Source organism: Moschus berezovskii, chromosome 8, assembly GCF_049115385.1.
Source record: "Moschus berezovskii isolate FMDL1 chromosome 8, NW_MosBer_1.0, whole genome shotgun sequence".
NCBI classification, from domain to species: domain Eukaryota; kingdom Metazoa; phylum Chordata; class Mammalia; order Artiodactyla; family Moschidae; genus Moschus; species Moschus berezovskii.
In genome coordinates, this window is record NC_142467.1 from 98,673,989 (window position 1) to 98,693,385 (window position 19,397).

Below are 19,397 nucleotides of genomic sequence, written 5' to 3' on the forward strand. Positions count from 1 at the left end.
AGGGAAGCAAGTCATGGGGGCTTGTGGATCTTAGTTTCCTGGCCAGGGATCAAGCCCAGACTCTCAACAATGAAAGCACAGAGTCCTAACCACTGGACTACCAGTGAATTACCTTTGGGGGTCTCTTGACTATGAATCATCTCCTCCTCAGGGACCAACTGGTTTAAAGGGTGACAAGGGCCCCCTGGGTCCTGTTGGTGCCAACGTAAGTGTAAATCCATCTGTTATGGGGGGTAGGCAGGGTGGAGGTGTCTCAATATATCTGGGAAGCTGGGTGTGGTCATGATCATGTTCAGCTATTTTGGGAGCCAAACAGGCTTGAGTCACACTCCTCTCTGCCACTCAGTGGCCAGGCAGTCTATCATTCCACCAGCCTCAGTTGGTTTGTTTGTAAAATAGTCCCATCTCTAGGTTGTAAACCTCAATGAGATGATCTGTCCAACACATACTTACTTGCATGCCAGACCTTACCATTTAAATGTGGGCTCTAGTTCCCTGACCAGGAATCAAACCTGTGCCCTCTGCATTGGAAGGGCAAAGTCTTAACCACTGGACCTCAGGGAAGTTGGACATGAGCCCCTTTAAAAATCTCCTTTCTTCTGGAGCTTACTACTATCTAGTCAAGGAGATAATGGATCAGTGGTGGTGAATGCCACAAAGCCAAGTAACACAGACTAGTGGGGAGCAGGGGAGAGCTCTTAAATAGTCTGGCCACGGGACTTACCTGGAGGTGCAGTGGTTAAGGCGCTGGTTCAATCCCTTGTGGGGGAACTAAGATCCCACATGCCACCCTGAGGCACCAAAAAATAAATTAAAAAACTGAATAGGGAAAGTCTCCTGAGAAGATGACATTTGAGCTGAGACCTGAGGAAAGAGCCATGTGGTTGGCTAGGAGAAGAGTGTGTTCCAGGCAGAGGGAACAGAATGTGCAAAATCCTGAGGCTGGAGGAAGCAGTGAAGGAAGCTGTGTGGCTGGAGAGAAGTGAGTGGGAGGAGGTGAGGGCAGGGAGGAGATGGGGGCAGGTCATGCAGGACCTCATGAGCTGCCTGGAGAACTTTTTTTTCTCCAAGTGAGGTGGGAGCCTTGGAGGGCTGCGGGCAGAGGAAGTCACGTGCTCTGACTCGGATGTTCACAGCGCCCTCTGGCTGCTGTGTGGGGAACGGCCTGGATTGGTGGTAACCACCTAACTCAGGCTTCTTGCAAACCCTTCAATAAATGAGATCTACTGTTATTGCTATCATTCCTGACCCTCCACCCCTGTTTTCAGGGATCCCCTGGGGAGCGTGGTCCTGTAGGCCCAGCAGGGGGCATTGGGCTTCCTGGTCAAAGTGGAGGCCAAGGCCCTGTGGGCCCCACAGGCGAGAAGGGTTCCCCGGTAAGTTCCTGCCCCCTCCATTCATTCCCAAGAACCAGCCCTCCACATACCAGGACCGCATTTCTGCCCTGACTCTTTCTACTCCCCCTAACAGGGTGAACGTGGCACCCCTGGCCCCACTGGTAAAGATGGGATTCCTGGGCCCCTGGGGCTTCCTGGACCCCCTGGAGCTGCGGGGCCTTCTGGCGAGGAAGGGGACAAGGTGGGAGAGAGTTGAGGCAGAGGGAGGGGCTGGGGAAGGATAGGGGAAGAGGGAGGCTGGGTCGTCCCTCATCCTGTTTCCTTTGCAGGGAGAAGTGGGTGCCCCCGGTCACAAGGGCAGCAAAGGTGACAAGGGAGATGCGGTGAGTGGGGGACCCCAGAGAGGGAGCTGGTCCTTGGGGGGGGGTAGAAGGGGTATTGAGAGGGTGGGTCACGGGGTTTCCTGCCTTCTTGAGCCCCATTCTGACACTCGCAAGTGTCACTTAACAGAAGTCACTTAAGCTCCCCAGAATAAAGAGGCCAACTGTGTTCCCAACTTCCCTCCAGGAATTCAGTCTCAGCACCCATCACCCGGAAGCCAGCTCAGTCCTGGGAAACTGATGGGACTTTGGAGCCAACGTTCTGATGGGCCAAGCTTATGAGAGATGCTGTGTCTGGTCCCATGAGTTGGTGGCTAGGAAGACAGGGTTGTGGGGAGGGAAATGCAGTTTTCTAGTGGGGTGGGCAGTGGACAGGGGTGCAGTGATTGATGTCACTAGTGTTCTCCCTTCATCTTTTTCCAGTTTTTTTTAAAAAAATATTTGTTTGGCTACACTGGGTCTTAGTTGCTGCTTATGGGATCTTTGATCTTCGTTGTGGCCTGTGGGATCCAGTTCCCTGACCAGGGATCGAATCCTGACCCCCTTGGGAGTGCAAGTCTTAGTCACTGGACCACCAGGGAAGTTCCCCACCTACGACCTTAATCTTAAACCTGAGGGTTTCTTGACTCTGTTCCCTCCTTCAGGGCCCGCCTGGACCAACAGGGATACGGGGTCCGGTGGGACACCCAGGCTCCCCGGTGAGTACTCCCAGCTTTGTGGTCCTCCTCTGGATCCCTCGTGGGAAGGGACAGTGTTCTCACTGTGACTCAGGCCCCAGTTCAACCCCAACCCCGACCCCTTCATGCCAATGCTCAATTCAAACTCACCCCAGAATCTGATTCAGTCTTGACCTCAACCCCCAAAGTCCATCACAGCCCTAATTTTAACACAGCTTGTGACCTTAACCTCAATCCCAACTCAGACCTTATCTTCACATCCAACATTAGCCGAACCTGACCCAGTCCTACCCTTGACTCCAGTCCAGATCCACCCTCCAATACTGACCCCAAACTTGAGCTCCAATTCTGAATTTACCTCGGACCTGAGCTCAAGCCCAGCCCTACCTCTCAACCCCACTTGGACCTTAATTGACCTCAGCTTGACCCTGACTCTCCACCAAGGCTCATCTCAAAACTTTGACTCAGCCCTGGATTTCATTCCTAAACCCTGACCCTTAACCTGCACCCCTAGCTTCAGACCCAACCCTGATCCTCCCCACACTTCATCCCAACCTTGAACTTCCATCCTGACTTTGACCTTGAACCTAACTCCACCCCTTGACACAGACCCTAACTGTGTCCTGCCCTGTCCTCCTTCTAGGGAGCAGACGGGGCTCAGGGACGCCGGGGACCCCCAGGCCTCTTTGGGCAGAAAGGAGATGATGGAGTGAGAGGCTTCCCTGGCCTGATTGGCCCTCCTGGCCTCCAGGTGGGTGTCTAAGTTTGAGGGTATGGCCTCTGATCCTTCCCACTTTGTGCCCCAATTTTGCTTCTTTGCTTCACAGGGAATGCCAGGCCCTGCTGGAGAAAAGGGAGAAGTTGGAGATGTAGGGTCCATGGTATGAACTATGGGGGGAAATGGGAGGGGTGGTAGGGCTGGGTTGGCCATCAGATCAATCTGGGGGATCACGGGGCAGACTGTTTTAAGGATCATGTGGGTCACCAGTGTCAAGGGTGGTGTTTGCGGTTTGTTGTTCAGTCACTCAATTGTGTTGGACTCTTTGTGACCCCATGGACTGCAGCATGCCAGGCTTCCCTGTCCTTCACTGTCTCCCTGAGTTTGCTCAAACTCATGTCCATTGAGTCAGTGGTGCCATCCAACCATCTCATCCTCTGTTGCTCCCTTCTCCTCTTGCTTGGAGCTTTTTGAGGGGCTGTGAGGTCACTGGATGCTATTCTGACTGTCCCATAGGGTCCCCACGGAGCTCCAGGCCCTCGGGGTCCCCAGGGCCCCAGCGGATCAGAGGTGAGGACTCAGGGGGAGGGCCTCAGGAGGCCTCAGGACATCACTTTCCCATGAGGGGGCTGTTAGAATCCCTCCATCCCACCTATACCCCTCGTTGTCTCTCCAGGGTCCACCAGGGTTGCCTGGGGGAGTTGGTCAGCCCGGTGCTGTGGGTGAGAAGGTGAGAGAGGGAACAAAGGGGCTGCCCAGGGTCAGGGAGGCTCAACCAGGCCTGCCTGGTTGGGGGTGGGGTGGCAGTTCTGGCTGCCAGGAGGGGACCCCTCCTCACTTTTACTTTGCCTCCTGTAGGGTGAGCCAGGAGAGGCTGGGGACCCAGGACCCCCAGGGATCCCAGGCACCCCAGTGAGTGACTTTGCTCTGGGCCCCTGCGCCCATCTCAGGGAATCCCCGACCTTTGGGCATCTTGGGCCCCTGTGACCTCTGGGCAGCCCTAGATCGCTCATGGACCCAGACCTGTGGGCATCCCTAGTTATCCTGATGACAGAGGCCTGAAAGGTGTCAAGGTTGCCACAGCAAGTTCTGTAGGCTGTGTACTGCGCAAGGGTTTGGGGCCGAGGGGGCAGGTGGGGCTCAGGTCTAAAGCACAAGCCCTGGCTTGAGGATGAGGTGCCCAGAGGGGATCCCTCTTTTCTCCTTTTAAAAATATTGATTCATTCATCTGTTTGGCTGTGTCCAGTGTTAACTGGGACACACGGGAGCTTCGCTGGGCCACGTGGGGTCTTTCCTTGGGTGCACACACTCTTGTGTTGTGTCACGAGAGTTCAGTAGTTGCGGCATGTGGGCTTAGTTGCTCCACAGCATGTGGGATCTTAGTTCCCTGACCAGGGATTGAACTTGTGTTCCCTGCATTGCAAGGCGGATTCTTAACTACTGGACCACCAGGGAGGTCCTGGGATCCCTTTTCTGACTCATTCCAGAGTGGCACATGGGCTAGCCCAAACTTGCCCATGACCTCTGGTCAACTGGATCACCCTGACCCCTGACTCTGGTAAATCCTAGATTCCTCTGACCCATGGGCAGTCTAGGCTACTTTGACCCCTAACCCCAGGAAAGTCCCAAGCCACGCAGATTCCTGAGTTCAGGTATGCTAACCTTGACCCCTGGAGAGTCCAGGTTACTCTGACCTCTGACCTCTGTTTCTGCAAAGGGCCCCAGAGGAGAGGTTGGTGAAAAGGGGGATGCAGGCCCATCTGGGGCTGCTGGACCCCCAGGCAAGAAAGGCCCCCCTGGAGAGGATGGAGCAAAGGGGAATGTGGTGAGTCCGGGGCACATGGAGGCCGAGACCTGGGGAGGGAGGGGCACATGTGTCAACTCGAACCTGCTCCCCAACTTCCAGCCAGGGGTCCCATGTGCTGATTCCACAAGCAACCCAGAATGTGCCCGCATGAATGAATGATTGAGTGAAAGAATGAATCAGTGTAAACATACGGTGGCAACTGGTCGTGGCAGCAGGGGAGACTTGCTTCCACATAGTCATTCTGACAGTGCTGGAAAGGTCAGAGTTGAAACTGACGAGGGATCAGTGTTGGCTGATTGGGATTTGCCATCAGGGCAGAGGTTGAGCCCCTCCTGCCGTGGCAGTGGGGCTCCGGGTGGGCAGGGAGGGTGGTGAGGAGCGGCAGCGTCTGGGGGACCTTGATTTGAATTTCAGCACCCCACCCCTTACCGGGTCCCCTCTCTGATTTTTATCTGTGGATCCCAAGTTGGGAGGATGCAGTGAAATGATTCATGGAACATTTTTAGCTCCCATTAAACATCAGAATGTCCTCCTAGCAGGGCTGGGGTTTTGCGTGTTCTTCACCAGTGTACCCCAGCAGCCAGAACTGTGTCTGAGGGCGGCTGAATGAGCGAGCACATGAGTGCACGGACGAGTGCTCCTTCATTCAGAGAGGTGGTCTGTCGCTATTCTGTGTTCCAGGGCCCTGCAGGGCTCCCAGGAGACCTAGGCCCCCCTGGAGACCCTGGAGTTGCGGTGAGTGCGACCCCTGCTTCCTCAGAAGCCCAGCATAGTCCCCATTCTGTCCCCAGGCTCATCACAGACCTGGGCAAGGTCGATGATGCAAAAACCTCCACTTTCCTCCAAGTATCACCCCAACATTCTGCTGTGCCCTCATGACTCCTCCCAACTTCATTCTCCCTACCACAGGGTCAAGATGGTCCCCCAGGGGAGAAGGGAGACCCTGGAGATGTGGGGGGACCGGTGAGTAGGGGAACAGAGGAGGTGGTGCCTAAAGAGGGGTCTTGGGGCAGGTGGGTATGTGAATTGAGGGCCAGGAAAAGGGGTTAATGAGGTCCCCAGGGCCCCCAGAGATGCATCTGTTTCATACCATGAGTGTGAGCAGCTTGAAGGAGGTGGCAGGGGGAGGGAGGGATGGCTGGTGCTGGGGTGATGTTTGGGGAAGGCTGTCTTCCCATCAGAGGCATCCTGAAACTGTCATCCTTGACTCCCGTGCTGGTTACAATCTCCATAGGGTCCACCTGGCGCTTCTGGGGAGCCCGGTGCCCCTGGGCCTCCTGGTAAAAGGGTGAGTGATGACACCCCACCCCCTGGCTCTAACTTGGTTCCACTCACTCTCACAGGCCCCCCTTACCTCCACAAGCTGCCCCCCTCATACCTGGAGGCCCCCATTCATCCCTGCAAGCCCTCCACTCACCATCACAGCCCCATTCTCACACTTTCTCCCCTCAGGGTCCTTCTGGTCGCATGGGTCGAGAAGGTAGAGAAGGAGAGAAAGGTGCCAAGGTGAGTTCCCCCTGGCCAAGAGAGGGGCCCTTTTATTTTTGACTGCATTGGGTCTTCATTGCTGTGTGTGGGCTTCCTCTAAGTTGCAGCAAGTGGGGGCTACCCTCTAGCTGTGGTGCTTGGGCTTAGCTGCCCTGTAGCATGTGGGATCTTCCCAGAGCAGGGATCAAACACGTGTCCCCTGCATTGGCGGAGAAGACAATGGCAACCCACTCCAGTACTCTTGCCTAAAAAATCCCATGGATGGAGGAGCCTCGTAGGCTGCAGTCCATGGGGTCGCTAAGAGTTGGACACAACTGAGCGACTTCACTTTCACGCATTGGAGAAGGAGGTGGCAACCCACTCCTGTGTTCTTGCCTGGAGAATCCCAGGGACAGACGAGCCTGGTGGGCTGCCATTTATGGGGTCGCACAGAGTCGGACACGACTTAGCAGCAGCAGCAGCAGCCCCTGCATTGGCAGGTGGATTCTTAACCACTGGACCACCAGGGAAGTCCCAGGGAGCGGTCCTTGTCCTGACCCATTGGTCAACAGTTGGGCCAGCAGAATGGGGAGGGACCTGTGACCACCATAGTTGCCCCAATTTCTCCCCGCTCCCTGATGGTTCTTGGCTGGAGGGTCAGGAGGCAGGCTCCCCCTGATTCTCTCTGCCTCCTTCCTTCTGCCTTGCTCCTTTTCAGGGGGAACCAGGTCCTGATGGGCCCCCAGGGAGGACAGGCCCAGTGGGGGCTCGAGGGCCCCCTGGACGTGTTGGACCTGAGGGTCTTCGTGGGATCCCCGGACCTGTGGTAAGTGGACTGGGAACAGGGATGGGGTTGGGGGGTGGGATCAGGCCCTCCCTGTGTGCTCACTTCTTGTAATTTGTCATCACAGTTGGGAGGAGCTTGGTCGGAGTGGGAGGGGCGCGCCACACTGAGTTCTGGCAGAGTGCAGCCCCCTCATGTTCTATTTTGCCCTAGGGTGAACCAGGCCTCCTGGGACCTCCTGGACTGTTAGGCCCTCCTGGTCCCCTGGTAAGAAACTTCTTCATCTCGGAGGTCCCAGCACTGAGAATCACACTGGGCATCCATCCAGTGACCATCTAGTGACCTTGAGCACTGATAGTGCAGACTGACCCCTCACTGACTGTCCTTCTGATGGTCCACCCTGGCCATCTATACTAACCATCTCTTCAGATCACTCATCTTGGTGGTCTACACTGACCAAACTGACCATCTGTCTTAATAGTCTACACTGACTACCCACACCGATGTAGACTACAGATCATTCATCTTGGCCATCCTCCAAAAAACCCCTCCATTCATCTCTCATCATCTCTCTTCTCTCCTGACCATCCCCATGAACACTTCCCTGGTAATTCCATTTGAAATCTAGGTAATTTCCCACTTGACCATCCCCCAGTCACTCACACGAGGCTTTCTGTTTGAGACTCACCAACTGACCCTAGGGCTTCTCGGGTAGCTGAAACAGTGAAGAATCTGCCTGCAGTGCAGGAGACATGGGTCCAGTCTCTAGGTTGGGAAGATTCCCTGGAGGAGGGCATGGCAATCCACTCCAGTATTCTTGCCTAGAGAATCCTATGGACAGAGGAGCCTGGCGGGCTACAGTCCATAGGGCTGCAAAGAGTCAGACACCACTGAGTGACTAACACTTTCTCTTTCAACTGATCCTAACTCTCCTTCCAGGGGCCCTCTGGCCTACCAGGGCTGAAGGGAGATGCTGGCCCCAAGGGGGAAAAGGTAAGGATGCCTCTTTTTATTCTTCTTCTCCCCCAGCTACCTCCCTCTCCTCCACCTTTACTTCCCTCCATAGCCAGAGGGCTAGGAGATTGGGGTCTCCTCTGCTCCCAAACTCACTACCCCAAGGCAGGAAGGGAACAGTCTTTCAACTCCCCACCCCCATTCTTCCTCCACATGTGTCTCTCATATTCTCCAGGGTCACATTGGATTAATTGGTCTCATCGGCCCCCCTGGGGAGTCTGGTGAGAAAGGGGATCAGGGGTTGCCAGGAGTGCAAGGCTCCCCTGGCCTCCAGGGAGAACCGGTGAGTGTGCGTCCTGCCCCAAGAGGGAAGATTGTGTTCGAGGGGGATGGGAAAGCAGAAATGGGGCTTGTTTGGGTGTGGGGGATTGGGAAACCTGGGTCTCGAACAATAGGGATTGTGTCTGGGGAAAATGGGGGGCTCTATCTGGGAGACTTGAAGGCTGTGTCTGGGGTTGAGGGTCTTCTTTTGAGGGGACTTGTCTGGGGGATGTGTCTGGACCATAAGGATGAACCCCATCAATGATGACTCTGATGTCCTTTCCCCAGGGTTCCCCTGGTCCCATTGGCTCTCTGGGCCACCCTGGGCCCCGAGGCGTGGTGGTGAGTATGAGGGTTTGCGGGGGCAGGGGGGTCACCCTGTTGGGCCAGCCAGGAGTCCAAGCCCCCCATCTCTACCCCACAGGGTCCTCCAGGACAGAAGGGCTCAAAGGGGTCCCCGGTAAGTAGTTACTGCTCCCTTGGGCTCTTACCTCCCAACTCCCCAGCCCCCTTCACTGTACCAGAACCCTCAGTGCCTTTGGGTTCATTCGTTTATGTGTTCAGTCAGTCAGGCATTCGACTATTTCTTCAACACCTACCACTGTATTTTATCAAATCTAAGATGTCATCCATTCTAAGATGCGCCATTGTTTTATGAACTGCTACAGAAGAAAACAGTTCTTGCCAAGTAAATGATGGCTTGTCATAGATGTTAAGATGCTGATTTCAGAGATGTTCAAACATGGAAAGAAAATTTGCATTTTATGCTTGGGGCTGAAAATTGCATGTCCTTCCTCCAGTGGTGTGTGTGTGTGTGTGTTGGCAGGCAGGGGTCTCCATAGACAGAGTTCACACCCAAGTGACTTCTCCCTACAGGGATCCCAAGGTCCTCGCGGAGACACCGGCCCCCCAGGTCCTCCTGGTCCCCCGGTAAGTTCCCCATGGGGCTCTGTCCGAGTGTCTCCCCTGGTCCCTCAGTGACTAGAAGTTCAGGGATTGCAGGTGGGAAGGGAGGTGGCTCAAAAGTTGAAGGAGGATCTGGGCTGTGTGTAGGGGCTTGGGGGACCTCCGTGGGGTCTCTGATTGGATTTTGTCTGTCCATCTCTCTGGCCTTTCTCTGTCTCTATCTCAAAACGTTGTTTCACTGTTTTATCTTTATTTTTGTCTTCCGGGTCTCTCTCTGTCTCCCTCCTTTGCCTGGCTGTGGTTCTGGCTCTTCTTTTTCCGCTCTCCGCCTCCCATCTCCGAGCCTTTGTGTCCCTCTCCTTCCTGTGTCTCCCTCTGTCTCTGACCTCCGTGTCCCCGCTCCCTGTCTGTATCTCTCTCTACCCTGTTTCCTCCCCCCACACCCCTGTGTCTTTCTGCCTCCCACATCTCTCATTTCCGCCTGTCTCTCCCTGTCTCCTCCTCCTGCCGTCCTCCGCTCCTCCATCCCCACTTCTGCCCAGGGTCCCTCTGCGGAGCTGCACGGGCTGCGCCGGCGCAGACGTTCCCTGTCGGGCTTGGGGACCCCGGAGGGCGGCCTGGAGGAGGTGCTGGCCTCGATGGCGTCGCTGAGCTTCGAGTTAGAGCAGCTGCGGCGCCCTCCCGGCACGGCTGAGCGCCCGGGCCTCGTGTGCAAAGAGTTGCACCGCAGCCATCCGCATCTGCCCGACGGTGAGGTCCCGCCCCTGCCCCCGGAGGGCGGGGAGCCGTGGGATCCAGCCCCCGGCTCATCCTCTCCCCACTGGCTCTGCGGCAGGGGAATACTGGATTGATCCCAATCAAGGTTGCGCGCGGGATGCGCTCAGGGTTTTCTGTAACTTCACGGCAGGAGGAGAAACCTGCCTCTACCCAGACAAGAAGTTTGAGACCGTGAGTACCTGCGTAGGGGGCTGGGAGGGGTCGGTGGAAGGAGAGACTCGAAAATACCTCATTCATACCTCACTGCTCCCCAACCCCACCCACACCAAGAGTTGATTGGGATTTTATTTTTCCTTCAACCGACGTCTATTGAGCACCTTCTGTGTGCCAAAGTCCTTGAAATGCTGGGGCTACAGCACAGAATCTAAAACAAACAAACCAAAGTTAAAAAAAAAACAAAAACAAAAATCTTTCTTTGCTTCGCTTTGTTTTATGGAGCTCATTTTCTATGGGAAAAGACAGATAAGAAAAAATAGTAAAGAAATCAATAATAGTGGTGAACCTTGAAATAGGATATATGTGCCCGACCTAAGCACTCAGCTACATTAACTTACTGAGTCCCATCCACCGATGTGGTCGTTCTATCATTATCCCTAAAATAGATAACCAACAAGAACCTATTGTACAGCTCATGGAGCTATACTCAATATCTTGTAATAATTTATAAGGGGAGAGAGGGTTTCCCTGGTAGTTCAGTGGCAAAGAATCCACCTGCTAAGCAGGAGATCTGAGTCAGATCCTTGGGTCAGGAAGATCCCCTAGAGAAAGAAATGACAACCCACTCTGGCAGTCTTGCCTGGGAAATCCCATGAGCAGAGGAGCCTGGTGGGCTGCAGTCCATAGGGCTGCAAAAGAGTTGGACACAACTGAGAGACTAAACAACACCAACATCAGGGCAAATAATCTGAAAAAAAAAAAAAAAAGATGTATATGTGTAACTGAACCACTTTGCTGTACTCCTGCAACTAACACAACATTGGAAATCAGCTCTATTTCAATTAAAAAAAATAACAATTCTGTTATCATCCCCCAGATAGGGTAACTGAGGCATGGAGAAGGACAAGATTACCCATGACCATCTGGCCCTTGTCTCAGCTCTTAACCACCCATCTACACTGTCTCCTAAGCTGCTCTCTTATAGGTCCCATGGGTTAACTGCCCTCCACCTGGTCCCCCAGAAATCCTGGGGTTCTCCATCAGGGAGCCTAACAGTCTCTGACACCAAGAACCAGGCTTAGCCATAGACAGCAGTGGGTGAGCAGTGAGCCTCTGGACCCTGGACTGCTTGGGTTGGAATCCAGATCTGTTATCTCAGTTTTTTCATCAGTTAAGTGGGGGCTCAAGAAAGTATCTACCTCATAGGGTAGTTGTGCGGTCATACACATATCAGATGACACTGATAGAACACTGTGTGCAGTGCTGTGTTGATACCTCTTGGGGCTTCCCTGGTGGCTCAGACAGTAAAGAATCTGCCTGCAGTGCAGGAGACCCAGGTTTGATCCCTGGTTTGGGAAGATCCCTGGAGAAGGGAATGGCTACCCACTCCAGTATTCTTGCCTAGAGACGTCCATGGACAGAGGAGCCTGGTGGGTCACAGTCCATGGGGTTGCAAAGAGTCGGACATGACTGAGTCACTTGACTAACACTTTTTGTTAATATCTCTACTGCCCATAAACCACATAGTGAGCACAGGGCCTGCGAAAGTGCACAGTAATGTTCTTCTTCTCTTTTTAATTACTTTACTTTTTGGCTGCGTGGGTCTTCGTTGCTGTGTGTGGGCTTTCTCTAGCTGTGGTGAGCGGGAGTGACTCTTTCTCATCGCGGTGCACAGGCTTCTCATTGCAGTGGCTTCTCTTTGAGGAGCATGGGCTCTAGGCGCACAGACTCAGTAGTTGTGGCCCACAGGCGCATTAGTTTGGTGCACAGACTTTGTTGCTCTGCGGCATGTGGCATCTTCCCAGACCAGGGACTGAACCCGTATCCCCTGCATTGGCAGGTGGATTCTTAACCACTAGACCACCAGGGAACTCCCAAGGGGTGTGTTGTTAAAACATCACCATTGGACACCCAAGGCTCCAATCCACAGGGGGCTTTGGGGAGACAGTGTAGGGCAGGATCCTGAGTGTTACCTCACCTCAGGAGAGAGGTGGGAGCCAGAGCATTTGTCCACCAGCTCTTGTCAACCATCAGTGGAGGCAATCTCAGAAGTCAGAAGCCCCTAGCCTCTTGGATCTGTCCTGGGTACCAGCCAAGCCCAGTCCTACGGCCAGAGAACAACCTTAGAGTTCCTGATATTTATAGTCAGTAGATTTCTTTTTATTTGTTTAGCTGCACTGGATCTTAGTTGCAGCATGTGAGATCTAGTTCCCTGACCAGGGATTGAACCTGAGCCTCCTGCATTGGGAGTGCAGAGTCTTAGCCTCTGGATCACCGTGGAAGTCCCCTACAGTCAGTAGCTTTCAGTGTGGGGTGGTAAATGCAAAATTGACATGTTGCCAGCCCCCCCACCCCAGGGCACCTGTTACACCTTTCCCTCTATCCCCCAGGTGAAACTGGCCTCTTGGTCCAAAGAAAAGCCAGGTGGCTGGTATAGCACATTCCGTCGAGGGAAAAAGGTGAGTTGCCTGCAAAGCCAGGGTGGGGATGGTATAAAAATTGGTATAAACCAGCATGGGGAATTGGAGGAGGTGAGATGAACAGGATAGCCTCACTTCTGCTTTTATGCTGATCATAGTGTTTGTGAGGGGAGGGGGTGTTAGGTGTGGCAGCATCAGATGTGTGATGTGGGGGGAAACACAGGGCATGGTGGTGATCTAAAGACAGTGCTGGAAGGACCTGAAGGCTTCCTGAGGGAAGTCACAGCTTAGCTGAGGTCTAAGGAATTAACTGGTTTGCAAGTTTGGGAGGACAAGGAAGAGTGTTCTGGAAAGATGGAACAGCATATACAAAGGCCCAGAGTCAAGAGAAAGCCTGGTAAATTAAAAGAAGAAAAAGCAACTTTCTCTGCTCTAGAGAGACTGAGGGGGGATGTGGTAGGAGAAGAGTTTGGGGAGGTAGGTGAGAGCTAAGACCACCTCCTCAGAAAGACCTATGGGCAGTAGGGAGCCGTGGAATGTGTTTAAGTGAGAGGGAATGAGATTCAGTCTCTATGATAGGAAAATGCCTTTGGGCTGCTGGTGGTGGCTGTGGGGAAATTGGAGGCTGGGAGACCCAGGAGGAGACTGATGTGTTGATTCACAAAGGCAATGAAGGGAAGAGGCTGGAGCTAGTGGCATGGGGGATGAAGAGGAAGGAATGGCTTAGAACGTTATCTAAAAGGGCAAGTCAATAGGATCTAGTTAATTGATGAGATGGCAAGTCAATAGGACCTATCAATAGTAATTGATGAGATGGAGGGGAGGAAAGGAAAAAGATAGAGATGATGCCCAGGTTCCTGGTTTGAAGAACAGATGTCTAGTGAGATTCCAAGATATATAAATGTGAAGAGGATCAGGTTTAAGCAGTGGTGGGGGATCTTGGGTCCATTTGGGATTTGTTTATGTAACATATATATGTATGCTAAGCACTGGGAACACAGCAGCAAAGAAAACACAGTTCCTGAATTCATGAAGTTAATATTCTATCGGAAATGGGACCAAGGAAGCAGACAGACAATAATAACCAAGGAAACAAAGCTACAATATAATGTCAAGTGGTATATAGGTTTCAGTTCAGTCGCTCAGTTGTGTCCGACTCTCCGCGACCCCATGAATCACAGCACGCCAGGCCTCCCTGTCCATCACCAACTCCCGGAGTTCACTCAAACTCATCTCCACAGAGTCGGTGATGCCATCCGGCCATCTCATTCTCGGTCGTCCCCTTCTCCTCCCGCCCCCAACCTTTCCCAGCATCAGAGTCTTTTCCAGTGAGTCAACTCGTCGCATGAGGTGGCCAAAGTATTGCAGTTTCAGCTTTAGCATCAGTCCTTCCAATGAACACCCAGGATTGATCTCCTTTAGAATGGACTGGTTGGAGCTCCTTGCAGTCCAAGGGACTCTTAAGAGTCTTCTCCAACACCACAGTTCAAAAGCATCAATTCTTCCCCTAAAACAGACCTGAGACTCAATTGTGAGGGGTTTATCTGAGATGTGAGTCCAGAAAACATAAATCAGGGAATGTGAAATGATAAAGGGAAGAGAAGAAAGCCAAAAAAGATGTGTTACCGGGGTAGTTATCTCAAGCCAGTGATAACTTAATAATATATTTTATGTAGTCCAATATATCCAAAATATTGTTGTATCAATATAAAGATTACTGAAGCATTTTCAACTTTTTCCCTGTGAGTTCTTCAGAGTCTGGTGCGTATTTTATATTTATAGCACATCATAATTTTGATACTAAATTTCCTTGGAAATATTTAGATTGCGTAAAACCTGCAGTTGAAAAAGTAGATTTGCATCTTCAAGTTGTTCCAAACCTCAGTTTTCTGATAAATGGATTGAGGCTCAGTTGTTAGTTATAAATTAAATAAAGTTAAACATTTTTTAATTAAATAATTTAAATAGATGTACCCAGAGGGTATCATACTATGCAGAGCAAGTCAGAAAAGACAAATATTGGATGATATCACTTACATGTGGAAGCTAAAATATGACACAAATGAACTTATTTACAAAACAGAAATAGACTCACAGACATAGAAAACCAACTTATGGTTACCAGAAGGGAAAAGGAGAAAGGGATATGTTAGAAGTTTGGGATTAACATATACACACTATACTGTGTATAACAGATAAACAACGAGGACCTACTGTACAACATAGGGAACTATATATTTAGTATCTTGTAGTAAACTATAATTGAAAAGAATATGAAAAAAATATATATATACATATGTGTGTGTATATCTATATATATATATATATATCAGTTCAGTTCAGTTCAGTTCAGTCGCTCAGTCGTGTCTGACTCTCCGTGACCCCATGAATCACAGCACGCCAGGCCCTCCTGTCCATCACCAACTCCCGGAGTTCACCCAAACTCATGTCCACAGAGTAGGTGATGCCATCCAGCCATCTCATTCTCGGTCATCCCCTTCTCCTCCTGCCCCCAACCTTTCCTAGCATCAGAGTCTTTTCCAGTGAATCAACTCGTCGCATGAGGTGGCCAAAGTATTGCAGTTTCAGCTTTAGCATCAGTCCTTCCAATGAACACCCAGGATTGATCTCTTTTAGAATGGACTGGTTGGGTCTCCTTGCGGTATAAGGGACTCTCAAGAGTCTTCTCCAGCACCACAGTTCAAAAGCATCAATTCTTCGGCGATCAGCTTTCTTCACAGTCCAACTCTCACATCCATACATGACCACGGGAAAAACCACAGCCTTGACTAGACGGACCTTGGTTGGCAAAGTAATGTCTCTGCTTTTTAATATACTATCAAGGTTGGTCATAACTTTCCTTCCAAGGAGTAAGCGTCTTTTAATTTCATGGCTGCAATCAGCATCTGCAGTGATTTTGGAGCCCAAAAAAATAAAGTCTGACACTGTTTCCACAGTTTTTCCATCTATTTCCCATGAAGTAATGGGACCAGATGCCATGATCTTTGTTTTCTGAATGTTGAGCTTCAAGCCAACCTTTTCACTCTCCTCTTTGACTTTCATCAAGAGGCTTTTTAGTTCCTCTTCACTTTCTGCCATAAGGGTGGTGTCATCTGCATATCTGAGGTTATTGATATTTCTCCCCGCAATCTTGATTCCAGCTTGTGCTTCTTCCAGCCCAGCATTCCTCATGATGTACTCTGCATATAAGTTAAATAAGCAAGGTGACAATATACAGCCTTGACGTACTCCTTTTCCTATTTGGAACCAGTCTGTTGTTCTCTGTATAGTTCTGACTGTTACTTCCTGTCCTGCATACAGGTTTCTCAAGAGGCTGGTCAGGTGGTCTGGTATTCCCATCTCTTTCAGAATTTTCCACAGTTTATTGTGATCCACACAGTCAAAGGCTTTGGCATAGTCAATGAAGCAGAAATAGATATTTTTCTGGAATTCTCTTGCTTTCTCCATGATCCAGCAGATGTTGGCAATTTGATCTCTGGTGGCTCTGCCTTTTCTAAAACCTGCTTGAACATCTGGGAGTTCACGGTTCATATATTGCTGAAGCCTGGCTTGGAGAATTTTGAGCATGACTTTACTAGCGTGTGAGATGAGTGCAATTATGTGGTAGTTTGAGCATTCTTTGGCATTGCCTTTCTTTGGGATTGGAATTAAGGCTGACCTTTTCCAGTCCTGTGACCACTGCTGAGTTTTCCAAATTTGCTGGCATATTGAGTGCAGCACTTTCACAGCATCATCTTTCAAGATTTGAAATAGCTCAACTGGAATTCCATCACCTCCACTAGCTTTGTTCATAGTGATGCTTTCTAAGGCCCACTTGACTTCACATTCCAAGATGTCTGGCTCTAGGTCAGTGATCACGTTATCGTGACTATCCTGGTCGTGAAGATCGTTTTTGTACAGTTCTTCTGTGTATTCTTGCCACCTCTTCTTAATATCTTCTGCTTCTGTTAGGTCCATACCATTTCTGTCCTTTATCGAGCCCATCTTTGCATGAAATGTTCCCTTGGAATCTCTAATTTTCTTGAAGAGATCTCTTGTTTTTCCTATTCTGTTGTTTTCCTCTATTTCTTTGCATTGATCACTGAGGAAGGCTTTCTTATCTCTCCTTGCTATTCTTTGGAACTCTGCGTTCAGATGCTTATATCTCTCCCTTTCTCCTTTGCTTTTCGCTTCTCTTCTTTTCACAGCTATTTGTAAGGCCTCCTCAGACAGCCATTTTGCTTTTTTGCATTTCTTTTCCATGGGGATGGTCTTGGTCCCTGTCTCCTGTACAATGTCACGGTACATATAACTAGATCACTTTGCTATAAGCCTGAAACTAACACAGCATTGTAAATCAACTATACTTCAAGTTTTAAGAAATGAGTGCCAAAAAAAAAAAATTAAATTTAACTGAAATTGTGAAAAGTTTCTCAGTCTCACCAGCCACCATTCAAGTGCTCAATAGCCACACATGCCTAGGGGCCTGCAGGAGAACCAGGGATGATCAGATGGCTGGTGGGGCAGCCAGAGAGGAAGACGCGGCAGAATGGGCAGGGCGGCAGTGGATAGAGATCCTCGGAGAGAGTGGAGCGGAATGACACAGCCTCACCTCCTCTTTGTCCCGCCTCCAGTTCTTCTACGTGGACGCCGATGGGGCCCCGGTGAGTGTGGTACAGCTGACCTTCCTGAAGTTGCTGAGTGCCACGGCCCGCCAGAGCTTCACGTACACCTGCCAGAACTCGGCCGCCTGGCTGGACGAAGCTGCAGGTGACCACCGCCGCTCTGCACGTTTCCTCGGGGCCAATGGGGAGGAGCTGTCCTTCAACCAGACGGCAGCCGCCACCATCACGGTCCCCTACGATGGCTGCAGGGTAAGGAAGAGGGCAGGGACTGGCCAGATTGGGGAGGGGAGCCTGTGATTACCTCCCTCTCCCTGACTCACCCATCATCCGTGTCTTCCCGCGTCAGCTCCGGAAGGGACAGTCGAAGACCCTCTTCGAGTTCAGCTCCTCCCGAGTGGGATTTCTGCCCCTGTTGGACGTGGCAGCTGCTGACTTTGGTCAGACGAACCAGAAGTTTGGGTTTGAACTGGGCCCTGTCTGCTTTAGCAGCTGAGAGCTTCGGGGGCTGGGAGGGACAATGAGGGAGCCCCCCAGACGGGCCACATTTGGTGCTGAGGCTTTGAAGCCGTCATATTTATCGTCTCCTGTGACTGTGTGGAGCCAGGAAACAGTCCGCTCATGATGGTCAAACAATATTCCTTTTCCGTTCCAGGGGGTCTGGGGGCTGGACTACCCTGGTCCATGGGTCTGGCTTCTCTGCACTGCCCCCCCGCCCCCCCACTGCTGGTATACCTGTAGTCTGGCTCTTTCTCCCCTTGGTGCCCACCCATCACTCATCTCCCCTGAATGCCCCGCCCCCCAGCAATGAGCTTCTAACTCAGAGCCGACGAGTGCCCCCACCCACGCCTGCCGCCCACCCCATCAGTCAGTGCTCTCAACGCCCTTTGGTGCTTCCCTCCCCATAGTTAAGCACTGGATGTCTCCTGAGCCCAGAACGGGGTCCCTTCGCTCATTTCCTCTTTTCAGGTGGGTTCTCAGTGAAGGGACTGATGCCAGACTACAGAGGGAAGTGGGACTTCCCTGGGCTGAGCTGCGTAATCTTTCTGCAGCCTCAGCCCAGCTCTGAATACTGTCTCCCCCATGCCTCCCCAAATACACCTTGCCATGCCAGGTGGCATGAGGACCGAGATGGCGGGGGTGGGGTGGGGAAACCAGGATTCTAATGGTGCTGCCCTATTTATACCTGGGTCTGTATTAAAAGGGACAATCCCCTCTGTTGTATATTTAATCTGCTTCCTCCTTAGGGAAGGCTGGGATATGATGAGAGAAATTCTAGTGTGATCCCCATCCCCCAGCCCTAACTCCTCCCCCCCCAACCCCCGCACCTGCCCCAGGCCATAGGGCAAAATTGGCATCTCAAGTCTGAGAATAAATCAGTGAACTGTGTCCTGTCCGTGTCTTTCTTTTTACATTTTTATTGTTTATTTTTGGTTTTGGCTGCCCTGGGTCTTCACTGCTGTGTGCAGCCTTACTCTAGTTGCAGTGAGCAGGGGCTCCTCTCTAGTCACGGTGCCCGGGCTTCTCATCGCAGTGGCTTCTCTTATTCCAGAGCATGGACTTTAGCGCACACTGGTTCAGTAGTTTCGGCTTCTGGGCTCTAGAGTGAGAGCGTGGGCAGTAGTTGTGGTGCGCGGGCTTAGTTGCCCTGAATCATATGGAATTTTCCCAGACGGGAGATAGAACCCATGTTCCCTGCGTTCCAAGGCAGATTCTTAACCACTGGACCACCAGGCAAGTTCCTTGTCTGTGTCTGTCAACTGATGCTCTCTTAGGGTCTGGCTCTTGTCTCACCCAAGGCATCTTGCCATCACTTGTTGTAATTAATTGTGCCTTTTGGTAGAGGTAGCCTTAGTGATTCATGTGCATACTCAATGGTGTCTGATTCTTTGCGACCTCATGGACTGTAGCCCACCAGGCTCCTCTGTCTGTGGAATTCTCCAGGCAAGAATATTGGAGTGGATTGCCATTTCTTCCACCAGAGGATCTTCCCAACCCAGAGACTGAACCACACCTCCTGTGTCTCCTGCATTGCAGGTAGATTCTTTATCCCCTGAGACACTGGGGAGGT

The 19,397-nt window shown here is 51.6% G+C and overlaps 1 protein-coding gene across 3 annotated transcripts in view; it reads left to right on the plus strand.

Annotated features, from left to right (window-relative positions):
- COL5A3 (collagen type V alpha 3 chain) overlaps positions 1–18,709 on the plus strand; it is a 47,050-nt gene extending 28,341 nt beyond the window's left edge. For all 3 annotated transcript variants that reach the window (XM_088839025.1, XM_055430077.2, XM_055430078.2), the window contains 27 exons: positions 152–205; positions 1,269–1,376; positions 1,471–1,578; positions 1,667–1,720; positions 2,362–2,415; positions 3,038–3,145; positions 3,222–3,275; positions 3,629–3,682; positions 3,789–3,842; positions 3,971–4,024; positions 4,830–4,937; positions 5,601–5,654; positions 5,829–5,882; positions 6,154–6,207; positions 6,372–6,425; positions 7,105–7,212; positions 7,384–7,437; positions 8,110–8,163; positions 8,360–8,467; positions 8,734–8,787; positions 8,870–8,905; positions 9,322–9,375; positions 9,894–10,101; positions 10,187–10,299; positions 12,675–12,743; positions 17,339–17,578; positions 17,676–18,709. In XM_088839025.1, coding sequence (XP_088695151.1) covers positions 152–205; positions 1,269–1,376; positions 1,471–1,578; positions 1,667–1,720; positions 2,362–2,415; positions 3,038–3,145; positions 3,222–3,275; positions 3,629–3,682; positions 3,789–3,842; positions 3,971–4,024; positions 4,830–4,937; positions 5,601–5,654; positions 5,829–5,882; positions 6,154–6,207; positions 6,372–6,425; positions 7,105–7,212; positions 7,384–7,437; positions 8,110–8,163; positions 8,360–8,467; positions 8,734–8,787; positions 8,870–8,905; positions 9,322–9,375; positions 9,894–10,101; positions 10,187–10,299; positions 12,675–12,743; positions 17,339–17,578; positions 17,676–17,822 — 2,271 coding nt within the window. In that variant the 3' untranslated portion in view covers positions 17,823–18,709. The remainder of the gene's footprint in view (positions 1–151; positions 206–1,268; positions 1,377–1,470; positions 1,579–1,666; positions 1,721–2,361; positions 2,416–3,037; positions 3,146–3,221; positions 3,276–3,628; positions 3,683–3,788; positions 3,843–3,970; positions 4,025–4,829; positions 4,938–5,600; positions 5,655–5,828; positions 5,883–6,153; positions 6,208–6,371; positions 6,426–7,104; positions 7,213–7,383; positions 7,438–8,109; positions 8,164–8,359; positions 8,468–8,733; positions 8,788–8,869; positions 8,906–9,321; positions 9,376–9,893; positions 10,102–10,186; positions 10,300–12,674; positions 12,744–17,338; positions 17,579–17,675) is intronic.
- Positions 18,710–19,397: the final 688 nt, after the last annotated feature.